This window comes from Amblyomma maculatum, chromosome 2 (genome assembly GCF_055883805.1).
Source record: "Amblyomma maculatum isolate TAMU_Amacu chromosome 2, ASM5588380v1, whole genome shotgun sequence".
Taxonomy (NCBI): domain Eukaryota; kingdom Metazoa; phylum Arthropoda; class Arachnida; order Ixodida; family Ixodidae; genus Amblyomma; species Amblyomma maculatum.
Window position 1 is genome coordinate 107935882 of NC_139345.1, and position 18229 is coordinate 107954110.

The following is an 18229-nucleotide window of genomic DNA, read 5'->3' on the forward strand; positions in this document are numbered from 1 at the left end:
ATAAGCCAGAGCCGGATATATGAACGAGTGTTACTCCGTTGTTATTTTTTCTCGTTGTGCGTCACTCACCGACGCCTGGCAGGACGTCCTTCGTCACCCCGCGGTGGTATATGACACTTGTTACAAGTTACAACATACAGACTCGCCGAAGTGCTCGCGGAAGCGTCGATCGAAGCGAGCCAAGGAGCGCCTGTTTTGCTTCGTCCTGACGGCTGTAAATAGGGATATATATACATCTGCGAGAAATCCCGAACACCGATCTGTTCGCACAACTTTTCTAGTACCAATCCAACAATGAACACAGCAGTATATTTTAAACCATCATTCTAACATCGGCGGATAAGCGTAATTTTGCCTTCGATTGAGAAAGAACGATGATCTTTAGGAAGAAACCATTGCCTTCAATAATGGAAACGCACATATGAAGCCAGCCAGTACCCTGATGTGTACAGTGGTGCTTATAGTTTCCGAAGTTAGTGCTAGTGCTGATTCACTTACGTCATGATGTTTTCCCTACTTTGAACTTCGAGAAACCGTTCGCGCGTATGCGATCCGGACGCCTATTCATCCCTTTTCGTTCGTTTACGAGCAACTACAAAGGCAGAGCATAAATGTGCTTAACGATCATATTCTTTATTTCAGTATAGATGGGCAATTTCAGTGCATGATTTGTGCGCTTGAGAATAAGTAACCAATTTTGCATTTGCATTGCCAAACATATGGTGAACGGTCGAATACCAAATGGAAAACTACCGTCGAGAATAGAGGCAAGCCCGAAATTAACTGGAGGGAAGGCAATACTTCGCTCATGGGCGTCGCACATGTTTCTTCTCCGGCACCGCTGACGATGCGTTTGCGCTACCCGCTTGAGGAATGGAGTAGTTTTGCGTTTTTTCCACAGTGTCGAAAATTTATTTAGGCTCACCTCTGTGTTGACATCGTGTTTTAGGTGTCCGCCAGGGACTGTAGCAAACCTAGAAGCGATATGCTCTCAGTTTTGCACCACGAAACCAGCATGGTGTAAAAGGCCCCACTGGGGCGCATATAGGCTACTTTATGTGCATTGGCAGCGCAGCATGTAGACACCGTTATTCTAGAGCACTATAACACCGTGCATGGTGTGACCCTCGAGACTTCGTTTAGCAATCGCATTCGTGTTCTCCTTTTCTGTTCGCGTCTGCCTGTTACCCCCGGTGGCGCGCCGACAACGGTCGCTAAAAGCATTTGGTGCTTAATAAATGGTTCTTGTCTCTCGATGGGCGTGGCCTTCGGTCCGCTGCCCCAGCCGCCTGTGCTGTCCACTACGGCCTGTCGATCAGCCGGAGCCAGTCTTCAAATTACCTTAGTGACCAGCGCGGCCTTCCAGTGCAATGCTGCAGTAGATCGGGGCAGTATTGGATTTGGGGCATGCACATGCTTTGTGGTAGAGCGAAAGTATTCGAATAGTGCGGGCATCTATTACTGTAGTGTAAGTAGTCCTTGTGAGTATTCCATATAATTCCTTTCTATGTATTGATACAAACAAACATGCAGGGTCATCCGAATAGGGAGTATACGGGACAGCGCTGGTCCCGTGTACTCCCTATTCTGGTGATCCCGCCTGTGTGCTGTGGCAAATATGTTTTATTCGCACCAGATGGTCCGCATGGACACCAATTAAAAAAAAAACATTTCTGTATGAGAATTACTCTAGTCCTGAGCAGTGGGAGGACCTTCTAGCCGACTCGGACGCATAGCAACAGCTCATGCTGGTGCAGCGGGCCAAAGCCGCTGTTGAGGCCAACGGGCTCCTGGACAGAGGACTGCCGACTACTGCTCTTTCCTAACCCACTACCCCTAACCCCAATTTTCCCCAATAAAGTTTATCAATTAATCAAACTAAAATAAAGCATGAACTAGGTTAACAATGGAGTATTTGCGAACACTGGATGCCCCTACAGATGTTCATTTTATGCCAAATTGGACGTAACTTCAAATCGTAATAAGAACTGCCGGACAGAGCGTTGCCTTTTACGCACAATCCGTTAGAATTATGGGAAGCATCCACCATCCGGGCTTACTTTAATCTGCTGATTTTAGTTTCCTATGCTAGCGCATCAGAAAAAGCTACAGATTGTATCCCGTGTAGAACATCCCGGTATCAGAGATAGGGCCCTGAAGATTTCAGCGCTTGCTGAAAACTCATTGCGAGTAAGTTTAGGCTGTTTCACCATCCGTAAAACATATCTTATCGTTCTTGGTTTCACGTCGGCGGCTGGTTGCTCCCCATATCTTGCTTGCAAGTCAGCGGCTAGACATATACTTGTATGTAAGTGTTGAACGAAGTCGTTTAAAAATTCCCTGTGCTTTCTTCTGTGTTTACTTCAGAATTCAAGTTTAGCTTTTTCTTGCGGATATTATTTCCTGACTTTATTTCTGGTGATTTAACGTGGCAACCCTGTAGCGTTAAAGGTCACCTGGAGTATATCCCGGCGTTCGTGTCGAAGTTGACAATTTATTTGCTCGTAATTAACGCGGAGATGGTGGTACTTGGAGTTATGCTTGTTGAAGAATTTATTAAAACAGGAAGACATTATAAATAAGGCTGCTGACAGACAAAAAAACACAATTAAAAACTACATTTAAGAGCTAAGTTTACCATTCGTCGCTATGTTGTCGCGCCCATGTACGATTTCGTTTTTATCCTTACTTGAAATAAAGAATTGGTTAACCGATTAACTGCTCTAATTGGCTATCTCAACTAACAGGCAGTGAAGAAGTTGTGCCTCCCGCGATCGTCATATACCGCCGTGTCGTCCTGCCCTAGCTTCCCTACTTACTGATATTCAGATGTTATTGAGTGCAACTCGTACTCAACTGCCTACTAGCTATGACTGACATGCCAAATAAATTGACCTTTTACGGTTCAGAGCTAATTTAAAAATCTGAATTCAGAGTAGTTTTGTTTTTCTTTCTATTTCTGTGATTTTAAACCTCAAGCGACTTCATCCTCTACTTGTGTGACAATCGAGGGTAGCAATACTTTCACAATGCCCACTGATTTTTGCTAGGAGGAATCAGGTTGATACAGATGCCACGAAGCTTATTTTGCATCCCTATCTTCTCCGCTTACCACCTCCAGTTTTCAGCGATTAGCCTGTGGGGGTCAAGGATTTATCAGTGCAACCCGCGTAAATGCGTTAGTTTGAGACCTTGAACTCGAGAACAGGAGACCCTAATATTTCGGCGGAATTCCGGCCCTTTAATCACCGGCATTCCTTTCATTAAATGTGTGCAGTACCATGTGGTTTTTGTGGAGCCATCCCTTGCAATTATGCACCCGCAGCTCTCCATATGATGACCAAGAAATTAATCTCAGAAAAAATACGCAATATGAATGCTCCAAAGATACTGCGGTCAAGTATCGACAATAAACTTGTTTATTCCTCCTCCAATCAGCTCACGCCAATTAGAGTTCATGCATAGGCGGCAGAGGAGGGCGCATTGCGCAGGCGCTTCTGTCTGGAGCAATGTTTTTCGGTAGTGCATATTGTTTAACACACTCTGTTTTGGAAATAACGTGCTTGGCACGGGCTAAGGAGTGAATCGAGTAATTCGAGAGGAAGTCAGTGCGGGGCCATGGTTCAACGAAAATGTGTCGAGAATACGATGCTTTCAGTAAGTACTGTTAAACGCATCGGCAAAATCGGAAACGGGGACGGAGAGAACGTATTCCCATTTGGGACAGCTCTTCTCAGTAAAGAAACCGACGGAATCTCAAAACCAAAAACAGATGCATAGCGTGCAGGGTGGAAGCGAGGTCGCGAAAGAAAAGTCCCAACCTGGAAACACGGGAGGGGTCGCAGGGCAGAAAAAGAGAAGCGGCGAAAATTAAACAAGCAGAGACAGAGAGAGCGAGAGAAAAACCGCAGCAGCAGTAGCGGAGGGTGTGCAAAGTGAAAACGCTCGCAAATCAGCGTTCTTGCCCTCCGCCTTCCTTCCCCGCCACCTCCGCACCTTTCCCCCTCCTCCTCGCGAGGCGCGGAAGTCGCGGCTGCTCCCCCGTGGCGGAGACCCGGCTTCGGAGCCGGTGCAGCCCCCGCCACCGCTGGCATCGCTCCTCCCGGGCTTCGCATCTCTGCACTGGTGCTTCGGCTTCGCGCCCGTTTCCGCCGACAGAGATGCGGACGAACAGTCGTCCGCACGGACTGACGACGACCATGTACAGCCTCCGGTTGTTGTTAGTGCTCCTCGCTGTCCCGCTATCGCGGGCCTTCAACATTGACCTGCCATCCGCTCTCGTGCACCGCGGAGCCGATGGGTCCATGTTTGGATTTGCCGTCACCGTACACAGGGACCGTGGAGTCAACTGGTGAGTGGACTCAAGCCTCCGCCCCTTCCTTTCTAGTTCCCGTCTTGTTGCTAACACAATGGGAGAGAGCGAGAGGTTGCACACACACTTCGGACATTTTTGGAAGGTGGCCCGAATCCAAGGGGTGTGAAGGCGTACCGGGCTGCGACCCAAGACAAATTAGGGAGACAGAGTAGCAGCACAGCTTTTTCAAATGTATAGTCTCTCGAAGGTGATGTCGGCTTCAAGACGTGGTCGTTGCGCGCATCGCATGATTACATAACGCAGATGCTCTCTCTATGCGAAGGCTGGCCGTTATTCGGATCAGGAAAATAGTTGCACTCCTCAAGACTCATGCATTTGATGGGTGTCAGACACACGGCGGGTTCAATCGGTGCGATGCTGGCGAGGCGCGCATTGCAGTTGTATCAAGCGAATGTCTCAGCTTCCGCATGACAGTTGCCTTTCCCTGGAAGAGTAACGCCACGTACAAAATTCTCAGGGACAAGAGGCGCCTGGCTTTTCTAGAAGTGGTCTACAAACTTTCTATAGTCCTTTTATCGACTATATTACTATCAGTCAGACATATTCTATCTTTCGGCAAGCAGCTCTTTCTGCAGCTCTTTTCATTTCCTTTCTGCTATAGTCTACTCATACATATATGGATAGACTGAAGTCTGTAACAGCTTTTTGGGCCTTACAACATCCTTGAGGATTGATACTGATGGATTTAACTCCATCCTTGAAGAGGAGAATATGAGACAAATTACTAGGCTTCTTGCAACGCACACGAATACCGTAAGGCGTCTCATTCCTTAACAAGAGTCTCCCGGCTAACAACAGTTAACTAGTTAACTGAGGGGCACGGTGGAAACATTTCTAATCGGTTTCCTTTAGCCTGCTACACTGTACACGTGCTTCACACAAAGCACCCGGAAAAGATTCTTCACTGAAGTGCAAATGTACGATCGAAATTTTAACGTACATCTCGCTTGCCACTCTAACGAGTTATTACGTTTTACTAAACCTTTAAACTCTAACTGCTATTTATAATCTATATTGTTTCCACGACTCTCCTAATTAACGCCGACACAGAGGAAATTGCAGGGTGATTGGTATATATTCAGCTTAGAGAAAGGTCGGGATCCCCGCGTCCTTGAAGTAAAGCAAAACAATATGCGGTCTTAATCGGGATACAGTGTCCCCTTTGGATTGTGCGTGACTGTGTATGAGCAGTTAGTTAATCCCGCAAATGTGCGCTGTAGCTAGTACGCTGTAGCTAGCACGTTGTAGCGCGTTGTAACATCTCTGGACGTTACTTATGGTTCAGCGTCACACAGCGAAACCTTGCGCATCTCCACAGGCCCAGTTGGGCTTATGGAACCGTCCTTGTTATGGTGTCGTCTGCCGTCCTGGTTAACTCAGTTGGTACAGCGACTACCCAGGCAGGCGATAGGCCCAGGTTCGAGTCTCGGACCAGTACGAATTTTTCTTAGGCTACGAAATTTGTGAGAAAGTTGTTTAGCTCTCATTTAGCCGTATGACTGTTCTTAAGTGGATCTACTCCGCCTTGGAGGATACCCCTAAGCACTGGACCATATCCACAGACCTGTATGTGCCAAGATTCCTCAAAATTGAGCTGCGCTAGTTATGATTCTCATAAAAGACGAATGCATATTGTGCAAAAATTGAAAACGCCTGGTACAAAACAGCATAAAGAAAGAAAGCGACTGAAAAGGTACGCGAAACACTGGCCGCTCACTGAAACACGCCTGTCTCCTCATCTCTTTGTTGACACCGCCGGAACGCGCTCAGGCGAAGGGAGCGGGCCATGTAGGTCCCACTTCGACGAAGTCTTGAATGGGCCATGCGATGCACACGCCCGCTTGGAGCGGGGCGCGTCGACGAGAGATACGATGCGTCTGGCGGAAACTCGACCCTGCCGCCGGCGGCCGGAGTACCCCGAGTCGCGACACAAGCAAACCCTGCAAGCAAAGAGCCCACAGCTCCCTGCTGGCACTCCTCCGCCACCACGCGCATCTCCAACTCAACAGCTGGGCCGACCCCGTTTGAGCATGCGCGCACGTCGTCGCGTGGAGCAGCAAAGGCGTTGCGAGCGCAGTGTTCCAAGAATGATGCTTTATAGCGAACACATCGTTACAACGAACACAGTGTACACACGAAGTTTATATAAATGTATTTATAAGGGCGTACGTTGTGAGCTTGCCGCGATGCTTTACTACGAAAGCGGACCGACGGGAAGACCACAATAAACAAACAGCCGTCCTTTGAGCATAACGCTTTCCATTCATTGAGTCGCGTGCTGCTTCTAGAAGCATGTGCTGATCGTGTGGCGATGACGTCAGTACGCGAATATAACATTAGAGAGCGGCGGAACTCATGAAAGCTTTACCAACGGCACTGTACACGGCATTTCTTTACTCAGCTTGTGACATTTAGGGCCGATGAGGATTGTGCGTCGTGATTTTGCTCTCCGGCATCTTCGTATCTATTCGCCAGCACCGGACCGAATTATCGTGTTTTCGCCCGACAAAACTTCTTTCGCTCTCTTTCGTGCGGGAAAACAATAACAAAGCAGTTTCCTCCAAGCGGACTTGAGTTCGTCAGGCACGGTTTTGGCAAGTTAACAAAATGTGCGCTTGAAGACAGTTTTAAACTTGTAAATTCTCTCTGTTCTCGGAATGAAAGTTTCCTTGAGTTCCGTTTGTCATTTCTGGGGCTAAGAAAAAAAAAGAAAAAAGCACTTACACGTAATCGCAAGCGCCTGTGGGATGTCTATGCGTGAAAAAAAATAAGAAAGAGAAAGTGAGAGAGAAGATCCGGCAGTAAAAAAAGCGCCCACGGGCAAAGGAAAAGAAAAATAAAGATGAAAAGGTTGCTCACGTGACAGCGCATGTTCTGCTTCAAAGGGGTTGTATTTACGAACGAGGGCGTGTGTTGGTTTGCCTTTCCGGAAGCAAGAGGAAGGGGGAGTCTTCTGTTCCTGCCGCGCTACACTTATGATGTTTGCCCTATAGATTGTTTTTCTGACTTTGGTCGGTGTGGGTCTCTCCTTTTAATTGGGCGCAGGTTGCTAATTGAAATTAACATTATTTATTTTTATGTTACGGACTACTTGGAGATAGTCAAGACAATACACAGGCAAAAGCACATTTCGCCCATGAGCCAAACATATGAATGGAAAAGTCATTTATTTATTTTTATTTTATTTATTATTTTTATTTATCACATAAATGACATTTGTTCAAACAATTAAATCTGTCTGAAGGGTGCAACTTCGTACTGCACAATTTTGGGGTTGATGCTTCGAATGGAGCATTGCTCGCTATGCAAACCATAGACGGATTTATGGGTTGCTCTTGGAGGGGCGAGCAGTGTCATTCGAACTATGTATTTTTTGGTGTTCTTAGCTGGAAAAAATTTGTGCCATGGCATTCCTATTTACCTTTGTTTGTTGTTGTTTTTGTGTGTGTGTGTGTGAGGAGAGAGCGTCCCTGCCCCGTAAAGCCATCTTGTATGCAGCACACTAACTCTCATTGTGTTATCCATCGTTATGGATGAAATAAGGGGGAGGGAGGGGGACGCTCTGGAGAACGCTGTCAAGGTCACCTTAGACATAACTTCAATACACTATAATCTGCAAAAGGCGAAACACTGTTGAGCAAGGTTTTGAGAGAGAACATGGAGGGCACTGCGTACTACTTGCTGAGGTCGTAGGTTCAGATCCCGCGCCTGACATGTGGTCGTGTTTCCTGCTACTTTTTCTTTTTCAAATATTTCCCTATTTAATATGATTGCGCCGCTAATTTTCCACACTGAGAACACTGACGCAGAAATTATTGCCCGATGCTATCAGTGGTTCCAAAGAAAGTTGCCTTTTTCTCACATGCATCTCGTAATAAGCTCCACATTATTACACACGAAAGACGTCTTCTGACGCTCTTGCCGCTCGGACGCTTCTGCATTCCTGTGCGGCCGAGGGGCGGATCTTGCGACTCAGATTGAAGCGAAGGTAAGCGTTTAGGGCGTGCAAAAATGTGCACTGTACTCAGGACGGAAGCAATGATTTCCTCTTAACTCTTTGAAAAACAGTCCACCGGAACGGCAGTCATTGCGGGCCGCGTCAAATAAATCTGCGAGTGTGTCCTCATACGGCGGCGCGGTGGCTCAGCACCGGGGCGTGTGCTTCGACATCGCGTGTTTACCTTAGCGAGCGGGGACGTCTGCCAAATGACGCGGGAATACGTCGTGACTGTCGTCGCCGCATGTTTAAACGCTCCCTCCAGCTACCGCCCCCTCGCCGGACCACTTCCGCTCTTGACTCTGCCGGGCACCCTCTCGCTCACTCACTCGCTCTCTGATTCTCTCCCCCCCTCTCTCGTGTGACACTCAGTCGCCCGGTTCGAACCGTGTTTTCGACCGGCAGGAGTTACGATCCACTCGGTGATGACGCCCTTAACGGAGTGTGCGGGCTAATAATAATAATAGTAATTGGTTCACAGGAAGGAAAAGGCGCTGTATCTGTCACACTTGCTCTGTGGACACCTGAACCGCGCCGTAAGGGAAGGGATGAAGGTGGGAGTGAAAGAGAGAAAGGGGAGCCGTAGTGGAGGGTTACGGAAGGCGAAATGGAAGAGGCGTCCGTGTGCTATGCGATGTCAGCGCACGTTAAAGATCCAAAATATAGTTTTTTTTTTTTTTTTTTTTTTTTTTTCAGTTTTTAAAGCCCGAACACAGCCCGGAATAAGTTAGTGCACCTGAGCAGTAGCCAATACCAAAAGTCGACGAAATGATATATTCATGGCGGCGGCTAATCAAAAAGGCATCTGGCGTGTTACTGAATGAAAGATAAGTTCTGATTTTTTTTTTTATCCATAACAACACTTTGTTTGAACTTGTTCGTGGCGCACATATTTTCTGGTCGGACGATATCCAGGATAAATTTCGACGCAGAGACAGAAATAATATGTACGCTTATCAACACATATGAATTGTGCACACTGTTCCCGGTTGAGAAGACGGCTTATCCAACGCCCACGATACTCCGTCACCATTAATATTATACATCCGGTATATTTACTCGAAACATCAAGCTAAAATTTGGCGTAATTAGGCACAGAAAATAACCAAATAAATGCAATAACAACAATGAGAGAGCTGCAGTCGCGTGCATTCGAACTTGACTCTGTTTATAGGCTGGGCGCAGAGAAGCATTAAAGCCACGGAATAACAACAAAGAGAGACCGGCTTGGAGCACCAACCGCGTGCATTCGAACTTGGCTCTAGTTGCTTCGGGGCTACGGACGGTGACACAAAGCGCTTCCTTTCAGCCAACTGCAGCTACGGGCGGCCGGGCGCGCTCCCTCCAAGTGTGGCCATTTTCGGGCTTCGTAGTAGACGGCCTGGCCAGCCTGGGCGCACGCATGGATTTTCGGCGCGATCACGCACCAGGATGGCACGTGCGGCCCAGCTGGAGCCGTCGCTCGTTACAGGGGGCGACCATCGGGGCCGTTTACGGCCGATGCCAAAGCGCGGTTAACTGCTGGCGCCATCTGGGAGGGGAAACTTCGGCCGACCGACTGGCCTGGCCCTAGCCCGACTCCGCATTCTCCGGGGCAAGACAATGGGGTCACTACGCCTCCCATTCCGAGAATATGGGGTGCAGAGAGGAGAGTGCGGAGACTTCGAGAAAGCAGCGATCTCTTCGCAGGGCTTCAAGGCGAAGCGCATCCAGGACTGAAATCGGCTGTAGGCCTTCTGCCGATCGTTCTGCAAGTTCTTCCGCGATTCTTCGGCCTGTAGCCAAGTGAAGAAAGTCGAAGCACGCGACCTTCACTTCCTTTCTTCTGCACTTCTATGGAAAACTGCACGAGTCAAATAACACTGCTGCATCGTGATCATTCAGTTTAATCATCAGCAGACTGCACTCCGAAGGCAAAGGAGGCATTTATTACACGACGAAAAAAAAAAAAAAAAACGCTGCTTTTGGGCAGCCAAAGAAAGGTATGTGTCCATTATCCGAGCGCGTCCATTACGCGAGTAAATATGGTATACCTGAACGCCAACTGAAAATGAATAAGTGGTTTGTAAATGACGGATGTGAACGGGACTGACATGTTGTAGCATTTGTAATAATGTTTGCAGGCACGCGTAAATAATCAGTCTGGAAGCGCACGGTAACGCGAAGCGCGTAGAAGGGCAAACATCATAACCGCGCGTCAAACGGCTGTCGGTGAGAGCGTTGTTCCGTGCAGACAAGGTCAGCTGATCAGTCTTGTTTCCTGCGCTCCCGCCAGCGATGGCCTCACTCTAATGCGAAAATATTTTTGACAGAGGTAGCTGCGCTATCTTTTATCCTCAGAATAATGTAAATGATTCGGCTTGTTTGACTCCATGCGAATGTCTAAAAACTGTCTATTATTTCGAGCGATGAATTTCGCATGTATAGCGTGCACGGTAATATTTCTTTTTATCAGCTGGCAAAAGGCACATATAGAGGATTGAATGCACAAATTTAAACCAGGCGGAATTCCGAGACTGTAATCGTCGCACAACAGGGCTGGAAAATGTCGTTTGCGCGTCACAGCCATGTCACCCCGTTTCACTGCTTCGACAATCGACAACAAGCACACTAATTCATTTAAGATGAGAGAATAACAGAGTCAAACACGCTTCTCAAGTAAATGTAGATGCATACTGTATTATAGCTTTTCTATCCCTAAAACTTACGTCTGCTATTTTCAGCGAACATACATGCACCTTGGGGCATACACATATATGAGGGGGGAGTTCGATTTTCATGGATTATGAAACCGCTATGCACTCCGTATCCAGCATTTCGGAGAAGGCCAATCAACAACTAGTTTATTGTTTTGTCATTACATATTTATATTACTTGGATATTATAGCAGGCCGATCTATAGCAATGTGACATCCTTTCTTCACAAATGTAGATGTGTCCCAGCTGGCTAAATATATATATATATATATATTCCCCAAGAAAAAGAAAAGCTGGCTTTCGACGCTTGCTAGTACATCATTAGCTTTTGCTTCAATTCATTGACCCACATGCCTCATATCTCGACTGCCAACCCAAACTCCTCGCCATCCTGAAACGGTTATTATCGACATCGCCTCAACTCCTCAACGCTGCGTTTACAAATAGCTTACAGTTCCGTTTAGAACAAGTGCGCAATGGAAACAGTTAAGCATATTACTTTTGAATATATCCAGTGCATGCCGAAGAATATCTAATTAATAACAAATGGAGTCGCTCACCCAAGGGGATTGTGGATTGTGTGTTAGGTCCCTTAACTTGCTATACCCCGCAGATATGTGAAATGAACTTATTACCATCCAATCTTCGGCCATAATTTCTAAAGAGAAGACACTGTCAGCGAATTCGTAAGACATTGCACATCATCTCAAATTATTTTATAGCACACCATTTTATGTATCTCATTCCACATTCATGGCATCCATATTTCTTTTTATTCTCTTTTTTCCTTTCTTTTTCTCCTCAAGTACCTTTCCTGCGCAGAGTAGAAAGTTAGCGGGTTTCAAACGCTGGCTAAATTACACATCAAACAACTTCTCTTTCCCTCTCTCCAGTCTGGAAGCAGCCTCGAATTTGTAAGGAAATGATAGATATAGAAATCCCCAAAGTGAGAGAACAGCAAATGCCCCAAAACGGCTTGAACACACTCAAAGCACTGACACTGCACTGTGCGTTGCTTATGTGGTGAACAGTCAGTTGCTGCATGCGCTGCCATATTATATTGGCAGATTGGCTTTTTAAACACTGAGCGAAAAAATATTTTTATACGCGTGAAACGGGCATGGCTTTTTAAATGAATTTTATCATTTTCACTATTATCCATCTGTATCATAAAGCAAAATGCCTAATATGCTAAGCGTTTCTTATTGTTTATCACTAAGTGCAAATCACACGCATGAGCGCACTTTATCACAGACATTACCAAAGTTCCCATTTTAATTAAAAGGGAAGAAGAGGGAAGATGTAAAGACTAAGATCACAGATCATAGTGCGTGTCATGCAGCTTATGCAGCTCACATAACTCCACTCCCTACTAAAAAGGTGCGCTAATGAGTTGTTTCTCGATGGTTTCAAAAGTAGGTGCCGTTCTCCACCTGATACCAAGTAAATTTACTCATTCATTCATTTATTCATTTCATGGATATATTATGGTTATTTCGCTCACACAGCAGAGGTATAGAAGAGAGGGAGAAAGGTGTGAAACAATAAATGATATCTTGCACATAAGAAGGGTAACGGACAGGCTGGCGAATGTAATCGGGATGAGCATATTAAGCCTTGTTCACTCCAGACAGAGGTGTGTACAAGCAGATTGCGACAAATAAAAATAAATAAATAAATAAAGTGAAATAAACCGGCGTCGAGAGGAAAAGGTGAGAAGAAAATATAAGGAACACAGAAAACGCAAGCCGCGGATCAGGCTTTTGTTAATTAGTAACGCACTAGTGCTGAGGCATGAACTAAAGCTCCTGATAAAGCAGTAAGTAGTCAATATCTAGGAGATTAATTAAATATTTGCTACAATCGTACTATTATACCTTTAACAACAATACTGACGCACATGAAAAGATACACGTTAATTACACGAAGGTGGGAGAACGTGCATGAAACATACTTTTACTAGCTCTGCAGACAATCCGCACTCAATCAAATGACACCAGCTCTAGCTTCCACAATGCTGAACGGTTTCAAGGATGGCTAGTAAACTTCATTAAAAGCGCTTAATTTTGTTTTGCTAGCGCTGTAGCAGTTCAATAGAAATCATTGTACTCGACGCTGAAAGAGAGCAGGTATTACTTGCTTGTCTGGCATGTTTCCAAGAGTAGCTCGAACGTTTTTGGCAGTTTGACAGCAAATGCTCTCTCCTGTATATTAGATAACCGAGCATTGCTACTCAAGTCGGTTAAGCGCTGTTTAATGACCAGGATGTTTCAAAACTACGTGTCATCGTTTTTGCCGCTTCTGGCACGGCTATCTCAAGTTCAAGGCGACCGCGTGGCCGCTACTCCGTGAGAGAGAACCGAGAATGAAAGGAGCGGCGAGACGAATAGGAAAGAGAGAGGAATGGCAAATATAAATGCGCGCGCGCGCGCGCGAGAGAGAGAGAGAGAGAGAGAGAGAGAGAGAGAGAGAGAGAGAGAGAGAGAGAGTGAGAGAGAGAGAGAGAGAGGGGGGGGGGGGGATGGAGATGAAGAGGACGTAGAAGCTCGGCGTTGACGGACGATGTTCGTGCCTCAGCCCCTTGCCCGGACAACGACCGCAGCAGGGTTCGATGTGCCTCCGCAAACCAGGCTGAGACGAAGAGACCATGGCGTTGCGCTGTTCTTGCGCAGTGTGCCGATGGGACTGATTCCTCGGTCGTTGTTTTCAAACTGCAAAGCGCGTTTTGTTTTCTTCAACAAAAAACGATTAGCGATCGGAAAACGAGCGCGACGGTTTCGTAAAAGCCCCAAAACGATTGGCTGGATGCTGGTTGGTCATCGAACAGAAATAGAACGTGTGCATCAGAGCACTTTCGACAATACTCAGTGAAAAAGAACTTGGGATCCTGTAAGCAGCATAGTATTACTCAAAACGCTTAGTATGTTATTTCTTTTCTTGTATGCCGGTTTACGGTTCTTTATCGGGTGGGGTTTTAAGGATAATGACACATGACTTAATCCTGCTCATTCATGATTTATATTTTGACAGAGGAAGCCCATATACAGCTCAACTCGGCTTTTTCATTTGTCGTTTTCATCGATTGTTTAGCCGTGACCGTGAGGCATATGCTTGCTCATGGTACTGTATGCTTCACCTGTGTGTGTGTTTTTTTTTTTTTTTTGTGATAGGCTGTTTCTTGTTACTTGTTTTTTTTTTGTTTTTTTTTGTCAATGCTTTGTTAGGAGAAAAAAATAAACGGTACATGCGCATATGAAGTTTTGACTTCGGCTCAGTCACATGCTACAAAAATGTGTCTGTATAGAACGGACGCATAAGAGCTGCGGTCTAAAAAGGAGAGAAAAATAAACAGGACCTGTAGTAAGGTCTGCTGCTGCCCTCCAAGAAGACAACAGACACCTCTGGCCATAAGTCTATGGACAAAGGGGATACCGAATGCGAGAAGAAACAAAGATTTCTAGTGTTCGTTCGTTCAACACATTTATTCGTGCTGTGGACCTTTCTGTTTGAGCGCCAAACTGAACTCCATGCGAGCCGCTCAAAAGCCGGCTTTCACTCGACCAAACATTTCTTAATAAGGCGTTGCGCTACCGCAGCCTCCTCCACTTTCGCCCTTACTCAATCGACGGTAAGCTTGTCGTATATATTGCGCCAGAAGAAAATGTGAGTCACGACGCCCTCGCCGTCGTGGGTGCGGCAGCAGCAACGGCAGCAGCGTTCATGGGAAACTTTGGCTACTGGCACACTGAGTACGACCCCACCCACTCACTGTCCACAGTAGGAATTTGTTTGGCCCACGTCCAGCTGAAATGGAGGTGTTTATAGGCGAGAATCTCGGATTTCAGAACCTTTTCGACAGTCGCTTTCTGAAGTAGATGGCGATGGAGCGTAGCCTCTGCGATCACCGTAAGAATCGGTGCCTACACATGCATTTTACTTACAGAAATATATTGTAACAGTTGCTACACAGATGTACCGAATGCAGAAGCGCAAAAGTTCAAAAGTGCAGAGAACTACTGCAGCGGCTGAACGAGGGCAGCAAGAACGGGCCAGCACTTCGACGTACTCTACCTCTACTGCATGTGATCTTTCTTCTTCTACACATAACATACGTGTCAATGTAAGGGTTGTGAGGGGCGCCTTTATTTCTCTTGTTATAGAGTTTAAATGCTGTTTTTTTCTTTAGAATGACTTCTTTGTAGTTAGAGTTCTACGTCTTATCGATAAAGGTTTTTCTCTTTGGTGCTTCTTTAATAAACAACTAGACTTTATCGAGCACTGCTTTGACACTTTTTGCTTCGTCGTACGGCTATAATGACAGGAATGTGTGTAGCACCGACCCTTGCTTTACTTTGCTGCTCACGTCAATGACAAGAGAGGCAAATTCATTCTTCTGTGAGCACTCAAACAACAGTAACGTTTTTTTTTTTTTTTTCTGTATGTGCATAAAATGCGTCGCCTGAGGTGCGCACCGACGTTTTTTTTTGGTGCGTGACTCGTACAGGTGTGGGCCAGAGCGAAAAAAAAAAAAATAGGTGGCGCCTGTCAGGAATGCTTAGTTAGGTAAGTGCGATACTGTTGGCAGTTTATTTGGCAGGGCCTAAATGGCTGACTTACTTAAACTGAGGACAACGCAGGGAGCTTGGGAGCAGAAAATGGTAAGGGTAACGTTAAGGGATAGAAAACGTGCAGTGTGGGTCAGAGAAATAACTCAAGTTGCTGACATTCTAGTGGAAACCAAGAAGAAGAAATGGGCATGGGCAGGACATGTAGTTCAAAGAAAGGATAACCGATGGTCCCTAAAGGTAACAAGTTGGATTCCGTGAGAAGGAAAGCGTAGCAGCGGGCGGCAGAAAGTTAGGTGGGCGGATGAGATTAAGAAGTTCGCAGGGGTCAAGTGGATGCAGCTAGCACAGAACCGGGTTAAGTGGAGAAATATGGGAGAGGCCTTTGCCCTGCAGTGGGTATAGTCAGGCTGATGATGATGGTTATGATGATGATAATGAATAAGAGCCCTCATGACATGGGTGCGTTGGAGGGAGCTGCCAAATGGGGTAGGTGGGAGAGTGAGATACAAAATAAACCTGAAACCCTTGAGTCCCGAACTTAACATGCTATCCATATCCCACGCAGACACGTTCGTGCGGCTTGGATAAAACGGGGCTCTATATCTATGTCGAGTTATCTTTCACTAATATGGTAGATCACACCTGTATGATATGTGAGAGAGAACAGATGGGCAAATTAAGGGATTAGTGATATTAAACGGGTAGCAAAGGGCAAGCACGCGAAAGAGGGTCAGTGGTAGTGGCAAGGCCGCAGGCAAAAAAGAGAAGAAAGGTGCAATAAAACTGAAATCAAATCATTATGAGGCTGACTTACACTAGCAAAAGAACTGAACAACTCGGCGGCAGTGATCGTAAGAAACGTGCTCGCTGGTCGTCGAATTTCTACCCCGTCGCACCGACAAACGCCCAATTTAAAGGCGGCGAGGAAACATCTAGATAAATCCGCAAACGATGACTAGCATAATCTGAAACATTTTAGAAACTCACGCGAATGGCCGGAATCTTCGAGATACATTACGGCGCATCTTGCGCGACAAAGAGAAAGCAGCATCTCGCGACGATATATATCAGCTTGACAGTGGTTTTTTTTATGTGCTAAGGACTCCATGCGTCTATATACAAATACTTCGTGGCCAATTTGCGAGGGTTCTTGAAGGTGTGTCACGAAAAAAGAGAGCTGCACAGATTAGACGTGAATCACGAGAGGAGTGCTGACATCAGCCAATCTGCCGGTTTGAAGTGCTCGCTATACCTGTATCGCGACAAGGAACTTGTGCACCTTGCGCACTATGTTTGGTTGCCACTAGAGAGGAAATAGCGAAGTTCAAAAGCGGCAATGTGCGGTTGCCATCGCAAACAAGAGCGCACGTTATTCAGGCTATCGCACGCACTCAGTGGCGCTTGCCAGCTATCTCAGCATGATATTTTTTTATTATTATTCTCCTCCTTTCAACATCTTCACCTGATCGCAGAGGAGCGTTACGCGTCTACTCTTGCCAGCTGCCGTGCAACATTTCTGCTGACGTCTTCCTCATCCTTCCCAGTGCAGTGAGAAACATTTGCTAAAGGAAAGAAAAGCTTTTCAGCTACTGCGCCTCTTTCAGTCTCAGTCTCTTTCAGTCTCTTTCAGCTCCTTTCAGCCCCTTCCGCCTGCAAGGGTGGTGCTGAGGTTTTTCCTGATTTAGGCACTTACCTTTCCAGTTTCTGCTTGAGAATTTCTCCCTTGACAAGAAAGCAGATTATACAAAAAACAAACAAGAAAGCAGAAGCACGTCGTACATAAAAATTTAAGTTCTAATACTGTGAGAAACCATTTTCTTTTTTATCCAACTATGCGCTGTTCAAGCAATAATGCGACCAATTGATGTAGGAAGGAGAATGTAAAGTCGAAAAGTCGAAAACAGCAGCAATAACATCGTACGTTTTCTATTAAAAACTGAACTCTTAAATATCTCGACAACATTTATGCTACCTGCAATAGTCGGTCAGCTTGGAGTGCGTCGGAGCGCTAGTGCCCTCGTTAGCACCGAAAGGGCCCGAGAGGAGGACTAGGTAGATTACAGAATATATATGAACCGCCGAGTGATATTTGCCTAGAGCCACTAAATAATATATATTTTATATTATTCTCCCCTGCTGCATCTGTTTAATCAGTCAAGCGGCGGCTGGGATGTAAGAATTTGGTTAAGGTGACGTTCACTTGGTGCATTAAAAACTTTATTATAATTACTGATTCTTTTTGTGTTGTAATTTTGGTTCTACAGTCAGGGTCAGGGTACAAACGTGTTAGCAAATTAAGGAACGGTTATATTGCAGATTTTCGCACCTCACGTCACTGAACTTAAACGCCACCGCCATCGTGCGGCCTCTGAAAATGAAACAGAGGCTATAGGATATGTCGTAAGTGCTTACTATGTAATGATACATACCTTACTCATTATTACAAACACGTGCTTGGCGCATGATAGCCCTAGTTGTTTATGCGCCATCAAAGTCAACACACCACAGCACTCGTAATTACAAAGAACAGAATGTGCGCGCAAGGACTCCGTGCCAGCCGTAACAGTGCTGTTAACTCCCCCCTCCTAAACT

The 18229-nt window shown here is 46.0% G+C and overlaps 1 protein-coding gene across 1 annotated transcript in view; it reads left to right on the top strand.

The window, feature by feature from the left end:
* Nucleotides 1–4034: 4034 nt before the first annotated feature.
* The window catches only part of LOC146199513 (integrin alpha-PS2-like), an 81636-nt gene continuing 67441 nt past the window's right edge, over nucleotides 4035–18229 (top strand). Inside the window, exon 1 of the mRNA XM_084595008.1 lies at nucleotides 4035–4351. Within this exon, the coding sequence (XP_084451134.1) occupies nucleotides 4161–4351 (191 nt within the window). The 5' untranslated portion in view covers nucleotides 4035–4160. The remainder of the gene's footprint in view (nucleotides 4352–18229) is intronic.